The sequence below is a fragment of the Callithrix jacchus genome, chromosome 1 (assembly GCF_049354715.1).
Source record: "Callithrix jacchus isolate 240 chromosome 1, calJac240_pri, whole genome shotgun sequence".
Lineage (NCBI taxonomy): Eukaryota > Metazoa > Chordata > Mammalia > Primates > Cebidae > Callithrix > Callithrix jacchus.
In genome coordinates this window covers 175,883,794-175,904,867 of record NC_133502.1, presented here as the reverse complement: position 1 = coordinate 175,904,867, position 21,074 = coordinate 175,883,794, and the positions used below count along the sequence as shown (strand labels likewise).

The following is a 21,074-nucleotide window of genomic DNA, read 5'->3' as shown; positions in this document are numbered from 1 at the left end:
TGGAGAGCATGTTGATGCCTGGTATCACTGAGGTGGCTCTTTCCAAAGTTGATTTTGTCTGGGAAAATTTGGAGAAGTCTGGTATTCTTATTACAGCATGTGTTCACCTGGTGGATTTGTTACAGTTTGTGCCTCGGCTATGCATGTCATTAATACAGCACTCAGAGCTCAAGATGGTCACCAAATGGCTGGTCGGGTGGTGCTAATTCTCCCCAAATTTTGTTGATCCTAGAAAAATAAGTCATAAAATCAAACTGTATCAAAAAGTAGGGTAGGGAGAGACAAGCATCAAAGCTATTCTACAAACCAAAATCTTGTCAGTGGAGGAAAGAAGGATTATGTTGTTAAGGGCTAGATACAGAAATACTTTTATGTTTATGCTCTACCTTATTATTATTATTGTTAGTAGTAGTATTAGGATTAGTATTATTTTGAGATGGAGTTTTGCTTTTGCTGCCTAGGCTGGAGTGCAATGTCATGATCTTGGCTTACTGCAACCTCTGCTTCCAGGGTTCAAGTGATTCTCCTGAGTCAATCTCCTAAGTAGCTGGGATTACAGGTGCCTGCCACCATGCTCAGTTAATTTTTTGTATTTTTAGTAGAGATAGAGTTTTACCATGTTGGTCAGGCTGGTCTTGAACTCCTGACCTCAGGTGATAAGCCTGCCTTGGCCTCCCAAAGTGCTGGGATTACAGGTGTGAGACACTGTGCCTGGCCTCTACCTTATTTTTTAGAAAGGATTTAAAAGCAGCTTACTGAAATATATCTTACTTAAAGGACAAAATGAGATACTGAACATACTCAGAACAAAGAAAAATCAAGTGTAGGTAAATAAACTAAAAACAAGAGAATAAGATGAGATGTATGTTACGAAGTCCTTTAAGACTGTTAGAGATAAGCCACAAATGGAGTTCTCAGCTTCTTAAGAGCCAATGCAAAGAGGAAAAGCTCTTTCACGTATAGGATTCTACTGCTTATAAGGTTAATAACAAACCAGCTTCTCAAACGTAGCACGGCACGTTTTGGTTCTGAGAAAACTTTTTTCTCATAGGTTTTTTTAAAGGAGACACTGTATATGACAAACAGAAAATTTTTAGCATGATCCTATAAGCAACACACCACCAAGATCCATCTGGCTGCTTTCCACTCTGTCCATAATGCAGGTTAAAGGTATAATCGCATGGTACAAGTCAAGAAAAGCAAGTGTGAGAGGGGCCAAGAAAGGCAGGCCAAGTGTTTGTAGCTAACTTATGGTTGGGCTTGATCTAGGAATTAAATTTAAACCATTTAAGGCATGGGCATCTCTTTGGATAACTCCTTATGGACATTCTTAACAGGAAGGTTTTGTTAAGATTTGAACAAAAAACAGTTTGAAATCATATGTTGGAATGGAAACTTAAAGCAGAGCTACTTTATGCTTTTGATTAAGGACAGCGGTATTTGTTCTAACAATCAACCTAATTTTCTTAGGAAACACTCCATACACAGCAGGGCTTTAAGAGAATGGGCTTGCAGATGAACAGATTAAGTGCAGGGGCTCTTGGAGGCAGATAGACGTGGGTTTAAATGTCACTCCTTCCCCTTCCTAGCTGTGGGACCTTCTGATACCATCAGTTAAATCTCAATCCATTTAATATTCACAAATGTCTTCTGAGCATCCTCAGTGTGTGGCCTAATCAAATAATGTCTACCTCATATGGTTTTTTTGTGGGGATTAAATAAGTAAATGTATCTGAAATATTCAACAGAAATGGGTACATGGTAAGCTTTCAATAAAATGTTAAAATTAATAATAAAGATAATAAAATAATAACTGTAATAAAACATTTCTGATTCCATTCCAATGTATAAAAAGTAATAATTAAGGTCTCAAAATTCTACTTCACAGAAAATGGTTACAATAATTTTGGCCTGAAAAGTTTAAAAGTGAGCATTACCAATCACGAACAAGGGCAGTAAAAATATCAAAAAGCACCATGCATAGCTCTAAACCATGCTAACTTGTTGGTAAATGTTCTGAGATACATGTTGTATCTGGAGGTATCTAAAAGAGTTGACTGGGAGGTGGATCACAAGGTCAGGAGATCGAGACCATCTTGGCCAACATGGTGAAACCCTGTCTCTACTAAAAATGCAAAAATTAGCCAGGCGTAGTGGCGTCCGCCTGTATTCCCAGCTGCTCAGGGGGCTGAGGCAGAAGAATCACTCAAAACCAGGAGGTGGAGGTTGCAGTGAGCTGAGATCATGCCGCTGCACTCCAGCCTGGGTGACAGAGCAAGACTCTGTCTCAAAAAACAAAGAAAGAAAGAAAAAAGCTGATCTGCTATATGAGACTTACATACAAGCAAGATAAATTTAAAGAATATCTGTCAAAATTATGATTTAGCTGCAGAATGCTGAAGTCTTGATATTTTGATGTTCCTGAGGGAAATATGCTGATACCCTCACTAATTTCTCAGTTTGCTAGTAGTAGACAGAATACAGTTTCTCCCATAAACTGCCTCTGAAAGGAAAAAGCCTATTTAACCCTAAGTAGAGAACAAAACTGAGCTGTGTTAGGGATGCTGGACATGGAGTTAAATCACTCATTAGCAAAGTATCATCTTCCTGTACAATAGTCCCACAGGTACAATGTAAATCTGTGCCTGAACAAAAACATAAATCAGACTTTGAGAGTCAAAACCTCAAATGTTAAAATCTGCAGATGCCAAGCAAGTTCATCATCAACTGTTCTTTTGATAGTCATTAGACAGTATAGCCAGATGCCCTTTGAGGCTACCCTGAGTTCATGACAACGAAATCATGCTATCTGTACAGAGAAGCACTGATATATTTATTTCCTGTATAGCAGGGGAGCATGCATGCAGCTCATCTAAATGCAGGTTTGAGTCATTAAGAAACAAGTTTAAAAAGGAATAGGCAATATACTACCCTGTTTTATCCTGACTTGAAATCACCAGCAGATCATTACTTACCCATAAGTATCAAGATATGGGGTTGTATGAGAGTCAGCAGCTGGGCACTGGAGAGGTCTATATTGTTTATAGTGTCGATACTGTTTATCATTGATACTGTATCAATTTCCTAGCCATCCAGTTTAAAGGCCAAAAAAAGATCAATAAAAGCTACAAACAATTTAATGCTTTTTCTGACAGATTTCAATATAGAGTGATGAAGAATGGTTGATGGTGTGATAGCTGTGCCTTGCCCAGAATGCTGCCATGAGAGATGAGACTTGCAATTCATCAGGAAGAGAAATGGTACACGCTGTAGATGAAATGCACTGCAAGCTAATGAGTCTAAGTACATTGGTTGAGGGGGGAATCAAAGAGGCTTGTTTTCTCTTTCCTTTATTTATTTTTGATGGTTTAGGCCACTCTCTAATTTCAACCAAATTGGATCATTCAATCGATAGTTACTAAGTAACTAATGCTTCCATCATGTTTGGTTCTAGAGATACAGTGGCAAATAAAAATTATTCCTATTTTTAGGGAGTTCTAATCTACATCTTTATTTATGGTATTTAAAAAAGTACATAGATAAGGGAAGTCCATTAGCAGAGGAAGAAATTTACACTAAGTGCCTTTAGTTTGAGCTTTTAAATTATCACTATATGAAGGAATGTTAATGGACACATTTGGGAGTTCCAGCTCAGCTCATGCTTTCCTTTGAAACTGACTTGTCTATATCATCTCCAGAGAAAATCTGCCCTGCCCACAAACATTGCTGAGGGGATGGGAGAAAATCTGCCCTGCCCACAAGCATTGCTGAGGGGATTAGCTTCAAAACCTATGTTTATAGTCCACAACCCCACTACCCTGAGCACAAGTGTTTGAATCAGGGATAGATACCTGAACAAAGAGGAAACAATCCATAATATTCTATTTGGAATTTGAAATTAAAACCAAGAATGAAGAGACCATGGTAGCCAACAGAGCTGTAACAAGTGTAAACCATGGGGATTGGGGGGCCAGAAATCAATTTGATAATAAAAAACACTTATAAGAACTCAGTATGTGCCAGGCCCCTGTGCCAGGTTCTAGAAATAAAACAATGAACAAGTTAGACATGGTTCCCACCCTCATCTCAGTGGATAAGCGAGTAGTAAGTAAATAGAAAAGAAAATGAATCTAGATTGTGATAAGCACTACTAAGAAACCAAATAGGATGTTGATTTAGAGAATAGCAGAGGAGGAAACTAATGTTGATGGGATGGTCAGGGGAGGACCCTCTGAGAAGATTGCATTTAAGCTGAGACCAGCTGTGAGAAGCCCGAAGAATCCATCAGTAAGAAGGACTAATAAGCACTGAGGTTCTGGGACACAGAAGAGCTTAGTGTGTTCTAGAGATTAGGATAAAGGCCAAACATTTGAGACATAGTGAGCAAGAGGCATGAAAGAAGGTGAAAGAGAAAGGCAGGGTACGAATCACATAGGTTCTTATAGGATTGGGTACATGGTCTGGCCTTGAAGTACAATGAACAGCTGAAGAAAGATTTTAAGAAGGAAAAGACATTGTATTGTCAACATTTTAAGACATTATTTTGTCATAAGGACGGACATATGGACCAATGAGATAGAAGCGAAGCCCAGAAACTAACCCTCACATCTATAGTCAATTGATTTTTGACAAGGAAACCAAGACCATTCAACAGGGAAAGGACAGTCTTTTCCACCAGTGGTGCTGGGAAAGCTGGATGCCCACATGCAAAAGAATGCAGCTGGACTCTTACCTCACACCATATAGAAAAAAGGAATTCAAAATGGCTCAAAGACATAAATGTAACAGCTAAAACCATAAAAGTCTTAGAAGAAAACATAGAGGAGAATCTTCAGGACATTGAATTTAGCAATGATTTCTTGGATATAACGCCAACACAGGCAACAAAAAAAATAACGGATACATTTGACATCATCAAAATTAAAAACTTTTGTGCATCAAAGTCACTGTCAACTGAGTAAAAAAAAAAAACCCACAGAATAGAAGAAAATAATTGCAAATCATCTGGTGAGGGACAAATAGCCAGAATATATCAAAAACTCCTACAACTCTACAGCAAAAAAACACCAAAAAACAACCCGAAACCCAATTCAAGAAGGATATGAAAAGTCATTAGTCCAGAGAAGATATACAAATGGCCAATAAGCACATGAAAAGATGCTCAACATCACTAATCACTAGGGAAATGCAAATCAAAGCCACAATGAGATACCACTTCACACTATTACGACTATTATTTTAAATATGGAAAATAACAGGTGTTGGCAAGATTGTAGAGAAATTAGAAATTTTGTGCATTTCTGGTAGAAATGTAAAATGGTACAGTCACTGCGGAAACAAGTTTGGCAGTTACTCAAAAAGCTAAAAACAGAATCGCCATATTCAGCAATTCCACTCCTAATTAATATACTCCAAAGAATCAAAAGCAGGACTCCAACAGGTATCTGTATACCTATGTTCACAGCAGCATTAATCTTAATAGCTAAAATGTGGAAACAACTCAAGTGTTCATTAACAGATGAATTGATAAACATGCTAGGTGTGGTGGCTCATGCCTGTAATCCCAGCACTTTGGGAGGCCAAGGCAGGAGGATTGCTTGAGCCCAGGATTTCAAGACCAGCCTAGACAACATAGAGAGATGTTGTCTCTACTAAAAATAAAAAAAATTAACCATGTGTGGTGGCATGCATCTGTAATCCCAGCTACTTGGGAGGCTGAGTTGGGAGGATTACTTGAGCCCGGGAGGTCAAGGCTGCAGTGAGCCATGATTGTGCCACTGTACTCCAGCCTGGGTGACAGGGCAAGATTCTGTCACAAACAAACCAGATAAATGGATAAACAAAATGTGGTGTATCTATACAATGGAATATTATTCAGCCATAAAAATGAATGGAATTTTGGCGGGGCGTGGTAGCTCATACCTGTAATCCCAGCACTTTGGGAGGCTGAGGCAGGTGGATCACGAGGTCAGGAGTTCGAGACTAGCCTGGCCAACATGGTGAAACCCGTCTCTACTAAGAATCCAAAAATTAGCCAGATGTGGTGGCAGGGGCCTGTAATCCTAGATACTTGGGAGGCTGAGAGGCAGAAGAATCACTTCAACCCAGAAAGTGGAGGTTGCAGTGACCGGAGATCATGCCACTGCATTCCAGCCTGGGCAAAAGAGCAAAACTCCGTCTCAAAAACAAAAACAGACACAAAAAAAACCAGGAACAAAATTCTGATACACACTATCACATGGATGAACCTTGAAAACATGATGCTAAGAGAAATGAAACCAGATATAAATATTGTACAATACAAATATTGTATGATTGCACTTATAGGAGGTATCTAGAATAGGCAAATTAATAGAGACAGAAAATAAGAGTAGAGGTTACCTGGGAGTGGTAACCGCCAATGGGAATCTAGTGTTTAATTGATAAAGAGTTTCATTTTGGGATGATGGAAAACATTCTAAAAGTGCATAGCAGTGATGGTTGTACACCAATGTGAATGTATTTAATGCCCCCTAAACTGTACACTTAAAAATAGGCAAAATGTCAAATTTTATGTTGTGTCTGTTTTACCACAATAAGAAATAAATTAAAAAAGAAAACACCATTCTGGCTACTGGGAAAAATAAGCTGAAGAGAGGCAACTGTGCCATCAGATGAAGCTGTTCTGTGGAGAGAAATGTAAAGACAAGAAAGCATATGGACCAGAGAGAAAGAGAAAATAGTGGCTTGCTGGCTTTCCATCATATGAGGCACAGCTGCACTTCCCTTCTGTGAGATTCACCCATATCCTTTCAGTGAACAGCTTTATACTTGACCTAGACTGAACAGATCTCTGTTCCTCACAAGAAAACAATCCCTGGTTAAGGCAGGGACACAGCTGAGATCCAGATACAACACAATCTGGGGACACAGTGTGAGGCTGCTGGTTTCTAAAGTGAAGCCTCCACGAGAGCAGAAAAATGGTTTTGCTTTTCTCCCCTCATTCTCAGTGACTTGTACAGTGCCTGACACATGGTAGACCCTCAATAAATATGTGTTGAAAGAATGCTAAGAAACTCTCCCATGAGTCTGTGAAGATCTGGGCTTCCAATGTTGTCATCACCAAACTTATATAGGATGGAAATGTAGAGAACTAAGCCCTAAATCTTCTCTCATTACTGATGTGAATGGCCGAGCTTCATTCTTCATAAGACTTATATGTGACTTGTTCAAGGTCAGGAGAAGTTCATGCTAAAATTTCAATTTTATATAATCTTAGGTGCCTTTCTAGAAAGTTTGAGTTCCAAGATGCCCAACACTTATTGGGTTCCCAACAATTTTCATCACACCAGGTATAAGAAAAGTCAAACTCACTTTTTCATACACCTACAATACATAATGGTTTGTAATTTAATAATATCTTGTTCAGAAGTGAGAGAAAACATCACTCTCCTTTTAAAATGCTGTGGTCAGAATTTCAAGAGATCCTCTGATAACAAGAATGGAGCTCTGCTCATTTCATTTTCCCCAACCATTCCGACCACCAGAGCACATGTCATTTTTAATATGGGAAAATGAGAAACAACCTAATTTTACAAAATTACACAGGTAATCATTTATTACTATGTTGGCCCCCATTAAAATGAGACTCCTAAGACTAAGACATTTAGAAAATACAGTATAAATGGAAAAAGAGGAATGCAAAATGAAATATTTAATTTCATTTTAACAATGTAAAAATAAGGTTTGTCGTTATAAGGATTGGAAGGAACCGAAAGGAGATGAAAGAGTGCTGCAAGGTGAGATTATACACAGAATTTCAAAAAACATTTAAAATTTATTTTATAATATTCTAAAAAGTCAACTACAAATACACATATACATAGTCATGTCCCTAGAGGAAAAATGTGAACAAATGGTGAAGAACATTTGATCAATTGGCTACCTCATCAGGCCGAGGTTAACTAATGATCTAGCTGAGGTCCTCTAAGGCAAAGCTTCTTAAAATGTGAACCTAGGACCAGCAATATCAGTATCAATCTGGGAACTTGTTAGAATTGCAAATTGTAGGTTAACCTCGGATCCACTGAATTTGAAACTCTGGGGCTAGGGCCCAGCAATCTATGTTTTAATCAGCCTTTCAGAGAGTTCTGATGTCTGCTCAAGTTTGAGAACCACTGCTCTCAAGTACTTTTCTATTCTGATATTATGTGATTTTCCCACATCTTTAAAGAGTCCATCTTTCACACCTATGTTATCTCCCCCAGGTAATATTCTCACTGTTTATAAGAGCTCCATATTACATACTAGGCCAAGTCCAAAGTGTTCACCTGACAGTCAAGGTTCTACTTTTGCTACTGAATTTTGTCTTTACGACCATAGCTAGTTAACATAAGCTGTGCTTATGTGCTAAGTACTTTATGTACATGATCTCATTTAATCCTTATACCAATCTTCTAAGGTAGATAATAGAAATATCCCCATTTTATAGATAGGAAAACTGAGGCCAAAGGAAGTCCAATATCATACAATTAATTAATGATTAAACAATAATGACTTCAGAGCACATGTTCTCAAGCATTACTGAGGTTCAGAGAAGTAATCTGACTGGTCACAAAGATAAGTAATAGACCTGGTATGGGAACCCAGGCCTACCTGATTCCAAAGCTTGCTTGCTTTGTAATCACAAAGCTCTCTTCAAGGCAGGACCATTTGCTCACTGTCTTGAAACACAGCATTGCCAGGAATCATGCTGTTGGCTCATACCTACTGTCTGTCCTCTTTGCCACCAACCCACATCTCACAGTGCTCCGCAAGGCCTTCCAAGCTGTGTCTCTGAGATCCCTGGCGAGAATAAGTGCTCTCTCTCTTCTCTGAACCTACATGATGCTCTACATGCATCTCTTTCACATACCAATTCCTGCTATGACTTACAGCTCTGCACCCACTTATTCAGGAGGTGGTGGTCTAAGTGGCATGGTGTCACCAGTGACAGAACAGGTGTTGATTAAATCAACTGAGGTATCTTTTATGTGGCTAAATTCATTCTTCAGATATTTTATGTGTCTTATTTGCCCAGCCAGAGGACAGTAAGCTCCTTAAGAACAAGGACCAAATCTTTTACTCATTTTATATTTTCAAGAATACCCAGCTCCAGGCCAGGTACACAGTCAAGTCCGTAATATATGCTTGAATTCAAGTAGAATGCCACTGGTACACAACTCTGGTATAAATTTTTCTAGTACTTAAATTCTGCAAGGATGCAGCTTATGTTAATAGGAGAAAACTGGGTACTACACAAATAGATATAAGCAACTCATTTTTAATAAATAGAAATAGTAGACAGTGTCATTAAGTGTTAAATAAGAATCAATAAAATTTTATGAGCACATTTTTTTCTGAAAATTTTTTCAGATTTCTATGTAATTGGAAAGAATTACATTCTATCTTTAAAAAATATTGAGACTATTATATGCTTTCATTATGGCTCTTTTAAAATGAAAACATATAATTTTAAAAAATCATACCACAAACCCCAATGTCTCTCATTAAGGAAAATGTAGATATTTTAATTCCAAATATTGATCATCTATAACAGTCATTTATCTAGTCCAACCAATATGCTTTTAACAGGAAAAACAGCTCTCATAAATATTCTAACTCCTACCACATACCCAGAAAGCAAAGATACAGAAAATCAGAATATGTATTTCAGTAATATTTAAGCCTTAAAAACTAGATTTATAAACTTTTAGGAAAAAGATCATATATAAGCCAAATGCCACCTTTCTTAATTCATAAATTATTTTATTTAATTATATACACAGAGAAAAATACCAAGCCACAACATATTTTTAACAAACTGGCAGACAAGATTAAAAGTATGTAACAATGAAAACCAATAGATAAAGATGATCAAATTATCATAGCCTTTGTACACTTATTTATTCCAATCCAATTCTTACACTGTACCCACATGGTCTAACAGTAAATACACAAAAGATCTGATGAGCTTGGCGATCGTCTCTAATTCTAAATCAATGTACTACCACTGAACAGACAGCATAAACTTACCAGCTCCACAGATCCATAATGTTTCCTACTGAAATCCCCACGTCTACAGCCTAGGTCTTCCGAGACAGAGCTGGAACAAAAATGCTTCATCAGTATTATACATAGCGATCTGGCCACAAACCTTCTGCAAAAATCGACTACCATTTGCAAAAAGGGCTGCTATGGAATAGACTTGCAGTGCCCTGGCTCCTCACTGCAGGGGAGCCTCCTTGCAACAGACACAGTCCCCAGCAGCCATTGCAGAGCCTGGCTTTCATGGAGCCTTCAATAAAAAGCAAATGCCAGAGTCATCTCTGGAAGTATAGGTAATGATTGAATTAAATATTTAGTCATTTGGAATCGACTGAAATTTCCAAGGCTACTGGTGGTTCATAATTTCATTTCTGTATAACCAGAGAGGAGAGAAGCCCTGCAGTAAACTTGAAGCAAGGGACAAAGCTGCTGAACCGGATCTTGTAATTATCTTTCATTTAAGAGAGTCTCTTTCTCCCAAATATGGAACATAAAAATAACCAGCATTATTTAATGCTATATTTTAAGTAAGAGAAAGAAACTTCATAATCCTGGTAAGCTCCACCTCCTGCTCCCCTTTAATTCAGGATTTTTATGTGGCAATATGAAAAAGAGCAGAACTAACCGAAAATCTAATGTCCAAGTATATTCAGCTTTTTACATAGCAGCAGCTACCCACCCCCAGAAAAGGCTCAAATCAGGATTTCAAAAATCACGTGTTGTTGAGGAGCAATTAAAACAAGGGCAAAATTATTACTACGTTTTCATCCTTAATGCATAGCTGCACACTCAAAAGGGACATATCTTATTAGTTAGTACATTTAACACCCCAGCAATACTCATGAAACCACATGAGATCCACAAAATATAAACAGTTTTAATAAGTTTGGTTCTAATATGTCATGCAAATAACTCTACTATAACATCAAAAATAAAATTATATAGGAATAACATGTTTACTATATTCAAAATATTTGGGATCTAACATGCAAAGAAAGGTGCATTTAGTACCTTTTCATCCTTCCTTAAAGGGTAGGTTACATTTTCTAAATTACAGCCCTCTTGGCACATGCAGAAAGAGACTGACTCTGATGTTTAGCAACCAGAGAACTGACTCTCTGCCAGGACACTGTTTGACAGGCTCCAAGAAAGACAGCATGAGAGAAATGAGATTAGAGAGTTTAATGGTATTCTGCTTCCACCCTTACACAGAGATGGCTGAATTAATCTTATATGAGAAATTTAACCTTTTGTAGTCCTCCCTCCCTTAGCTGAAAATGGGCAACAAATCAATGCATGCAGTTTGAAAGAGTGTTCCAGAAATTACCCAGGCTACATTCTTGCTTCTAGTGATATGAATTTCTACCCAAAGTCTCCAAAAAAGAATAAAAACCTTCCCTCCATGGTCGATTTTGGTCTGTATTAAATATGTCCTCTATGCCCATTTTCTTAGCCCATTTGAAAACCTTCCTGGAGGCTACTGCCATTGCCCTACATTATCAGTTACCAAGCCCGCATCACTGGCTGCCCCAGTGAGAGAAGTGCCGGTGGACTTGGACAGAGATTGGGCACAGAGTGGATGTCCAATGGCTGTTGACTGAATGCTCTGTCTGCCTAGAGCTCAACCCAGCACTTCAATTTCAGCCAGGCCCACTAGGAAAACAACAGCAATAGCTTCTAACATGAATAGCCAGTAACATGAAAAAAGTGAGGATGTAGAGCACTGGGTCCCCACTGTGCTGCCATCAGCACTGCTGAGGAGGTTCTGAGACACGGTGCCAATTCTCTAACTTTACCAGCAGCCAGGCACAAACACATAAAAAGATAATAACCCTACATCCCAGAGCTATCACCTCCCTTAGATGTCTCACAGAAGGAAAACAACATCCTATGAAAACAACCAGGAAGCTATAAAGAGAATGTCCACTATGTGTTGCCCTCCCTTCCCTCACATTACATTTCATTCAATACACCGCAGAGAGGATGCTTGCTAATAGAGGGAACCAGGATGAACTATATGGGCTTCATTTCTTGGGTTGTAGGAGGCCCTCAAACCAGCCAGGTTAAAAAGCCCTACCTGGGGCCGGGCGCGGTGGCTCACGCCTGTAATCCCAGCACTTTGGGAGGATGAGGTGGGTGGATCACTAGGTCAAGAGATCGAGACCATCCTGGTCAACATGGTGAAACCCGTCTCTACTAAAAATACATAAAATTAGCTGGGCATGGTGGCGTACGCCTGTAATCCCAGCTACTTGGGAGTCTGAGGCAGGAGAATTGCCTGAACCCAGGAGGCGGAGGTTGTGGTGAGCCATGATCGTGCCATTGCACTCCAGCCTGGGTAACAAGAGCGAAACTCGGTCTCCAAAAAAAAAAAAAAAAAAAAGCCCTACCCATTTCCCTCTTTCCTTCCCAGGCTCTCTGGCCCCTAGGCCTCAGTACAAAGGTTATGAGTAGAATGGCTCACCCAGAGCTCCAAGGGGGTCTTTGTCCTCCTCTCAAGGTCCCAGTGTCTGGCCTGCTACCTAGCACATGGTGGACATGCAGTAGATGCTTATTGCATTAATGAAGGTATTTGTATATCTTTTGAATCATAATAGCTAATGCCTGACAGCACCGCTTCTAACTACCAGGGCAGGCTGCACACTGCCACCCCCACTAATGAGCCATTATTATTCCCTACTGGTTATTATTCCCTCAGTCCAGAGTCCTGGCCTACACGGCAGCTACTGCTATATGCACACCAAAACCTCTTCTCCTTTTGTCTTGGGCTTGGACTACATTTCCCAGCCCCTCTTGCAGGATGTGTGGCCATGTGACTGAGCTCTGGCCAAGACAATATGGGCTGAAGTGATGGATATGCATCACTCCCAGCACATCCTCTGAAATGTGCCTGATCACTTAGCCTGTGGCCAGCTGGACAAAGAGACTGTAGAGACCTGCAGGAGGGCAGAGCTTCAAGATGGAAAAACCTGGGTCTCTGAATGACCACATGGAAGGCCACACTACAAAGAACATCTGTATGGAAGGCTATACCACAAAGAACATCTGTACTAGAATATGATGTGAGCAAAAAGTAAACATTAAGTTGTGTTAATCAGGTAGAATTTGAATTTACCTGTTAAGGCTGCCATTTTACCTGCACTAATACAGGTATCTTACAGCGTGGTGCTCCAAGATATGGGTTGCCACCTGTATTAGCAACAACCTAAAGTAGTAGGCAGGCAGCAGCCAGTGAGGAAATTGATTTCAGAGGCTGGAAAGATAGAGATCTATATTATACAGTAGCAAAATATTTGGCAAAACTTACACCTGCAGTCATTGAGAAGGTGGACCATGTACTCAGTGAGCCTGCAGCTCTAGTGAAAGTGGCTAGAAACAATCAGAGTGAAGTTGAGTACTGGTTCCTCTTGGCTGAACTTAGCAAGGTTCTTTACAAGGAAAAGATGAGCCCAAGAAAGAATTGGAGGGGTTTCAAGCAAAGACAGATGAAAACAGAACAAATCTAGCGACCAAGGACCTCATGGGCTTGATAAATCACTATTTCTGGATCCCAAATGGCAAGAGCTCTGGCCAAAGAAATACGGGTAGAAATGAGGGGCACCTCTACCAGACCCAGCCCATAGAAACTTCCCATGAATAATTCTTGGTCTCTTTCCTCATCTGCCAGCTGTATGGAGAGGACTCTGGGGCCCAAGAAGGATAAAGCCACATGAAGGGGCCTGGGTCTTAAATGACCACGGAGAAGATTTCAACCAGAAGTAGCCTCACTGGGCTCTGATATGAGTGAGAAATAGCTTTTATTGTCTTAAGTGACTAAGATTCAGGGTTTATTTGTTACATTAGGCAATTGCATCTTAGTTGATATAGCTCTTCATAGGTAATAGAAAGTAGTGTAAGAATAAGTTCCACAAACAGGGGTTGTCAGAAGGCTGGTGGGCCAGGATGACTCTAGATCAGGGGTTGGCAAACTATAGCCCAATTCAGCCCACTGCCTGTTTTTGAAAACAAAGTTTTATTGGAACACAGCCATGCCCATTGGTTATGAACTGTCTATGGCTGCTTTTGCATTACAACAGCAGAGTTGAATTGCTCCAACAGAGACCCATATGGCCCACAAAGCCCAACTAACTGGCCCTTTAAAGAAAACAGTTTGCCAACCCCTGTAGTATAGTCTCCTAAATCCCTACTGTTAGATTTAGGCCTATCCAGAAACTGATTAGTGTGTCAGTGAAAAAAATTCTGAGACCATGTCAGAGGATATGTTCCTCAGACTTTACAGTCTGAGCTTTGCAAAAATGCAGATTCCCTGGCCCTATTCCAAGACGTTGTAAATCAGTTAATCTGTGCTTTTAACAAGCAGCCAGGGGAATTATGATGCAGGTGGTCCACAAATAATGCTTTGAAACATACTGCTTTTCCAGATGACTCAGGAATCCTGGGAAACCTGTTAACCAGTCTGTAGCACTCTTTATAATGAAGGACAAGGCCTTGATCCAGGTTTCTATTCATGGGAGGAGATGCAATGTAGTCCCTCAGAGCACGCCTTTCAGTCACAGATACAGTTTCTCAACCTCTCCAGGCATTAGTTCCCTCATCTGTACAATGCAATGGAAAATATTATCTACTGGCTGGGCGCAGTGCCTCACACCTGTTATCCCAGCACTTTGGGAGGCCGAGGCGGGCAGATCATGTGGTCAAGAGATCGAGACCATCCTGGCCAATATAGTGAAACCCCGTCTCTACTAAAATACAAAAATTAGTTAGGGTGGTGGCGCGTGCCTGTAGTCCAGCTACTCTGGAGGCTGAGGCAGGAGAACTGCTTGAAACTGGGAGGCGGAGGTTGCAGTGAGCCAAGATCGCACCACTGCACTTCAGCCTGGCTCCTGGTGACAGAGCAAGACTCTGTCTCAAAAAAAAAAAAAAAGAAAATATTATCCACTTAGCAGGGTTATAAAGAATAAACAAGAAAAAGAAGACAAAGTTCTAAGTACAACGTCTGCTGCCCAGGCTAGAGTGCAGTGGTATAATTATAGCTCACTGCAGGCTTGAACTCCTGGGTTCAAGTGATCCTTCTACCTTAGCCTCTTGAGTAGATGGGACCACAGGCATGAGTCACCATGCCTGGTTAATTTTTAAAAATTTTCTCTTGTAGAGATGTGGGTCTCACAATGTTTCCAGGGCTGGTCTTGAACTCTGGCCTCAAGTGATCCTCTCACCAAAGTTTCACATAGTGCTGGGATTACAGTTATGAGTCACCACATCCAGCCAGCACTTATTATTAATATGAATTCTTCTCAAGTTTTTAGGAAGGAACCTGGAAGGTGGCATAAATGATTACTAGATTTTAAAATAATTTTAAATAAAATGATTTGCCTCTTATCCCCAGGTAGCAGTAAAGGAGACCCAGGGCCAAGCAGCAGGCTTCCCAGGGCAGGGATGAGGGTGGCATCATGCTTCAACACTACATCTCCTCCTTAAAAGCACTGGCCTAGCAGTTTGACCTCACCTAGAAAGTACCCAGGACTCACTGCTGCCATGACAGGGGGAAGAGACTTTGAAACCTGGCTAGAGGAAGTCACCTGAACAAGGCAAGTACCAAAAGGAACCTCAAGTTTCCCACAGGCAACATGGTCCAGGCTCTAAATATAAACCCTTCTGCTTTGGCAAATTAATGTGTGAGGATGCTGGATCACACTTGGCTGGCATGAACAGAGCTGAGGATCTCCATGTTAAATCTCTAAATATGACCAGGGATGAGAGCAAAGATTTCTAACTCCATGTAGAAGTTAGACAGATTACCATGATGTAAGTCACATTCCCAGAAAGCAGGACAACCTCCTCCAAAGAGTCAAGAGTTGCTGAAACTTGGTAAGGAAAGAAAAGAGAGTCAGGCAGCCCTCAAGGGGAAGCCAAACTCAGTGATCTAGCTCATCACTCAACTGACACTGAGATTAGTGCTGACCTTACAACAGATCCCACAAGACTAGGCCTCAGCAGTGTCCAGGCATGGTGGAAGAGTTAAGGCCAACAGCAACAAGGGAGACTCTTCCTAGATCAGTAGAGAATTTGTGAGAAGTAACAGGCAGTTGTTTAGAAGTCTATCAATAGTCGGGAGCTCTAGGACAAAGCCTCAGTCCCTGCCCCATGATAGACAGACAGTAAGAGACAGATGGAAGGGATTCCCCTTATTGAGGGACAGAGAAGCTAAATAATGTGCCAGACTGTAGGTTTAGTCTTGTAGGGAACCCAGGGCCTCCTAACAACAGGTGCTAGAATAGCTTCTTGCACAGAAGGGACCAGCTGTCTCACCTCCTGAAGATAAGTCAAGTGCCACAAAAAGCAGGGATGCGATGATATTAATTTCTTTTCTTTTTCTCTTTCTCCTTTTTTTTTTTTTTTGGTTGAGACAGGGTCTTACTCTGTTGCCCAGGCTGCAGTACAGTGTCAGCATCACAGCTCAATGCAGCTCCAACTCCCAGGTTCAAGCAATCCTCCCACCTTAGCCTCCCAAGTAGCTGGGACTACAGACACGCACTACCACACGATTGTAGAGATGGGGTTTCATATTTTTTATAGAGATGGGGTTTTGCCATGCTGTCCAGGCTGGTCTCAAACTCCTGGGCTCAAACAGTCTATCTGCTTCGGCCTCCCGAAATGTTGAGATTACAGGTGTGAGCCACTGCACCTGGCCCACATTAACTTCTAATAATTAAATGGAAAAATTCTGTCCTTTTGAAGGCCTTTGAGACACAGGTAGTAGGCAGCAAGCAGAAAGATTTCCAAATCAAATGAAGCCCAGGAAATCAAGGCACTTTGATTCTTCTAACTCTCCAGACAGCTCCCTGCTCCCCTGTTGTGTTTCTAGGGGTATGATACCATGTGTTCATTGTACCAGGATTTTAGCAAGATCCACCAACCATAAAGTGGTTAGGTCCCAGATCTGAATTTCAGCACCATCACACATGACCTCCGTGACCTCAGACGAGTTACTTATCCTCTCTGAGCCTGTTTCCTCATTGCAACAGGGGGCTAAAACAATTATCTGTCTCCATGGGACAGCTGAAAGAGATCATAAGGTGCTTAGCCCACATATGGCACACAGTAGCCACTAAGTAAATGCTACTTATTCTAACTGTCACGGATCTTATCTATCTTGGCCATCACATATCCTGATGTACCTTATAGAGTTCCTGGTTCATAACAGGCCACTTGATAAATATTTGTTGAATAAATTAATCATGAATAAATTATTACCTTTGCTCTCATTTGCTCTACTTGAACACAGGTGGGTTCCTTTCCCTTTCTCGTCTCCCTGCATTCCCCTACCAATTGAGTATATATTCTCAGGCATACTTTCAAGTATATTTGAAGTTATTTTTTACCATCTTTCAGTCATCTTTCTCATTCTACTTCTCTGTTCTCTAATTCTGGAAAGCATGCCTCCTACAGAATCAGTATGTCCACTAAGTTTCTAATGCACACATGTGCCCCTGGAATTTATCTGGTTCACTAGCATTAATAAAGTCCTGTGGCAATTCACTACAAGATTCCTTTCAATAATGATCTCTATTAATGCCTTTACTATTATATTTCTAAAATAAAAAATAGCAACCATATCAAATGCTGGCAAGGAAGTAGGGAAGCTGGACCAATCATCCATTTCAGGTGGGACTATAAAATTTTAAGCTAAGCCTCTTTGGATAAGAGTTTGGTAGTTTCTTATAAGTGAAATATGCAGTTACCATGTGACCCAGCAATTGTACTCTTGGGCATTTATCCCAGAAAAATGAAAATTTATGGTCAACACCCTCACAAAAATATTCAAAGCAGCTTTATTGAGAACAGCCAAAAACTGGAAACCACCTAGATGTCCTTCAAAGGGCAAATAGTCAAACAAACTGTAGTACATCCACATCACAGAATATTACTGAGCAGTTAAAAGGAACAAACCACTGATGTATGCAACAACTTGAATGAATCTCCAGGGAATTATGCTGAATGGAAAATGCCAGTCCCAAAAGGTTACAAATTATATGCTTCATTCTTAAAATGACCAATTTATAGAGGGAGGATAGAGGGGGGTGTGGTTATAAAAGGGAAATATGAGAGGGTCTTTGGGGCTCTGTTCTGTATCTTGTCTGTGGATACAGGTAGATACAAAAACCTACACATGTAATAAAATTGCATGTAAAACAGGGCAAATCTAAATATCAGTGGATTGTATCAATGTCAATTGCCTGCTTGCAATACAGTACTATAGTTACATAAGATGCTGCCCCTGGGGGAAGTGGAAAAGGGTACATGAGATGTCTTTGTGTTATTTCTTACCACTGCATATGAATCTATAATTATCTCAAAATAAAAAGTTTAATTTAAAAAACAGTATCTGAGTCAAAACTCTTTCACTCACTTAATAAACAGTTACTGAGTACCTACAAGGTAACAGGCACATTGCCAGGTGCTGAACCTGAGATATGTGGTCCCTTCTCTCATACAGCTTACAGTGCAGTGGGAAAGAAAGATACAAAGTACACAGGACTTCACAGGAACAAAAATATTGTGCAAGCAAAGCACAATATGTATATAGCAAATCTGGCAAACTGTAAAACAGCCTCTTTTTATCCCCTTCGTCAGTAGCATATGCAGTCTTTGGGTGTGCGTGCCCACAGCAGAAGCCGGGGAGGTCTGTCACATTCTTCTCAGCTCAAGACCCATCATCCAGAAACCTGGGAAATATTACCAACTAAGTGGTTCCTGTGAAGTACAATGTTTGCACACCTGCTCCCTCCTTTCTCAACTCTTCAGTGACAGCGACCTTGGATTCCCTTTTCCTGTAAGGTCAAGACTTTAGGGTTTTCCAGCCCAGAGTATAATTTGGTTTGGGAAACATTACTCCACATGGGATCTATAAAAGCATGACCAAAATGTATTAAACAGAAACTTAATATAAGGAAAATAATTCCATAGACAACATATGTTGTGGCATACCTCCCTTAACCACCTGCAGATCTAAATGTTTTGGGAAATCCCTCGAAAGTCTGTCTTTCCAGGTTCATAAGGTTTCCTCATGGGGAATCATAAGATCTGCCCCCAGCTGTTCCCAGACCCTGAAGGGATGCCTGCTATTTGGAACAGGTATTTCTGCACAGTCCCTAGGCAGCAAGATTCCTAGAGAACATCAAGGTCATTGTGATTTTGCTGCTCAGTGTGTTCTTTTGATATGAGTTGGTGAGAAATGCAATGTCCCAGGACCCACCCCAGACCTATAAAACAGAATCATCATTTTAATCAGATTTCCCTGGGATTCATAGGCACATTGAAATCTGAGAAGCACTGATTCTAGGTCTTGGTTCTCAAACCTAGCTATGTATCAGAATCAACTAGAATTTTGTCTCTAATTTGTTTTATTATGAAATATTTCAAGATGCAGAATGAAGGAAAATATAATGAACATTATAGATATACTTGAAACCCCTGTGTACCTCTCCCTGACTCCATTTTCATCTCTCCCTCCCCTGAAACAATCACTGACTAATTGGGCTTATACTTCCTGTTTACAATTTTATATTTACACTATGTACTTACTCATTAACAATATATTGCATTGCTTAGCATGTTTTAAAAATTTACAGAAATACTATACCACATATATCTTCCTGCAACTAGATCCTCTGGCTGAACAATTTGCTCTTGAGGTTTGTTCTTGGTGACACCTATAGCTCTAATTCACCCATTCTAACCGCTATATGATATCCTGCTGCATCAATATCCTCCATTCTTCTATTGTTGAACATTCTGGTTGTTTCCAATGTTTAAACAATGCTGAATGAACATCCTTTTACGCACCTCCTTGAATACCAGTGCAATCATATCTCTAGATTACATACCCAGGAGTAGAGCTGCAAGGTCATGGTGTATGTATTGTTATTTTTTCTACGTAGTGTCAAATTTGCTTTCCAAAGTGAGTATACCAATTTACTCTCTCATGAGCAGCATATGCATTCTGTTTGCTCCACATTCTGGCTAACACTTGGTATTGTCGGACATTAGTTTTTGCCAGTCTGAAGAATGTGAAAGGTGTCTCACTGAGGTATGGCTTTAATTTGCACTCCTCTGATAGCTCAAGAGCTTGAACATCTTTTTCTTTGCTTACTGGCCTTTTGGGCTAGCTTTTCCATGGCTTGCCTATTCCAAATCTTTTGCCCTCTCCTTTTTTGTATGTTGTCGGTCTTTTTCCAATAATCAGTAGATTTTTTTTTCTTCTTGGGATGGAATCTCATTCTGTTAACCAGGCTGGAGTGTAGTGGTGCAATCTCAGCTCATTGTAACTTCTGCCTCCCAGGTTCAAGTCATTCTCCTGCCTCAGCCTCCCAAGTAGCTGAGATTACAGGCACATGCCACCACGCCTGGTTAATTTTTGTATTTTTAGTAGAGATGGGGTTTCACTATATTGGCTAGGCTGGTCTCAAACTCCTAACCTCAAGTGATCCACCTGCCTAGGCCTCCCAAAGTGCTGGGATTACAGGCATGAGAACTGGTAGATATTACTTGTATATTCTGAATACCAACCCTTTTTTAGTTAACAAATTACAGATGTCTTTTTCCAGATAGTTGTTTTTCTTTTTAAAATTTGTTTCTGATATCTTTGATCATGCACAAGTTTTCAAATTCTAATGCAGACATTTTCGATCTTTTATTTTTTACTTTTATTTTTTTATTGCATTTTAGGTTTTGAGGTACATGTGAAGAACATGCAAGACTGTTGCATAGGTACACACATGTCAGCCACATTTTCAGTCTTTTCCTTTACGGTCTTTGTTTTTCTGGCTTAAGAAATCCTTCACCACCATGATTTTCTAAAGATAGTTTCTGTTGTTCCATGCAAAAGTTTAAAAGTTTGTTTTATTTTTTGTAATATTTTTCATCTAAATAAGTAAATGTCCAGTTCCCACCCCAGATCTCCTCAATCAGAATATTTAGGAATGGAATCCAATCACCTATATTTTCAA

At 40.0% G+C, this 21,074-nt stretch overlaps 1 protein-coding gene across 19 annotated transcripts in view; it reads right to left on the bottom strand.

Annotated features, from left to right (window-relative positions):
* GARNL3 (GTPase activating Rap/RanGAP domain like 3) overlaps positions 1–21,074 on the bottom strand; it is a 176,295-nt gene that overhangs the window by 122,540 nt on the left and 32,681 nt on the right. For 17 of the 19 annotated variants that reach the window (XM_035257825.2, XM_078327466.1, XM_078327453.1 and 14 more), the window contains one exon: positions 10,054–10,123. In XM_035257825.2, the coding sequence (XP_035113716.1) occupies positions 10,054–10,123 (70 nt within the window). Of the gene's footprint in view, positions 1–10,053; positions 10,124–10,194; positions 10,502–11,076; positions 11,178–21,074 lie in introns of those variants that run through there. The other 2 variants (XM_035257832.2, XM_035257831.3) reach the window with 2 other exon arrangements.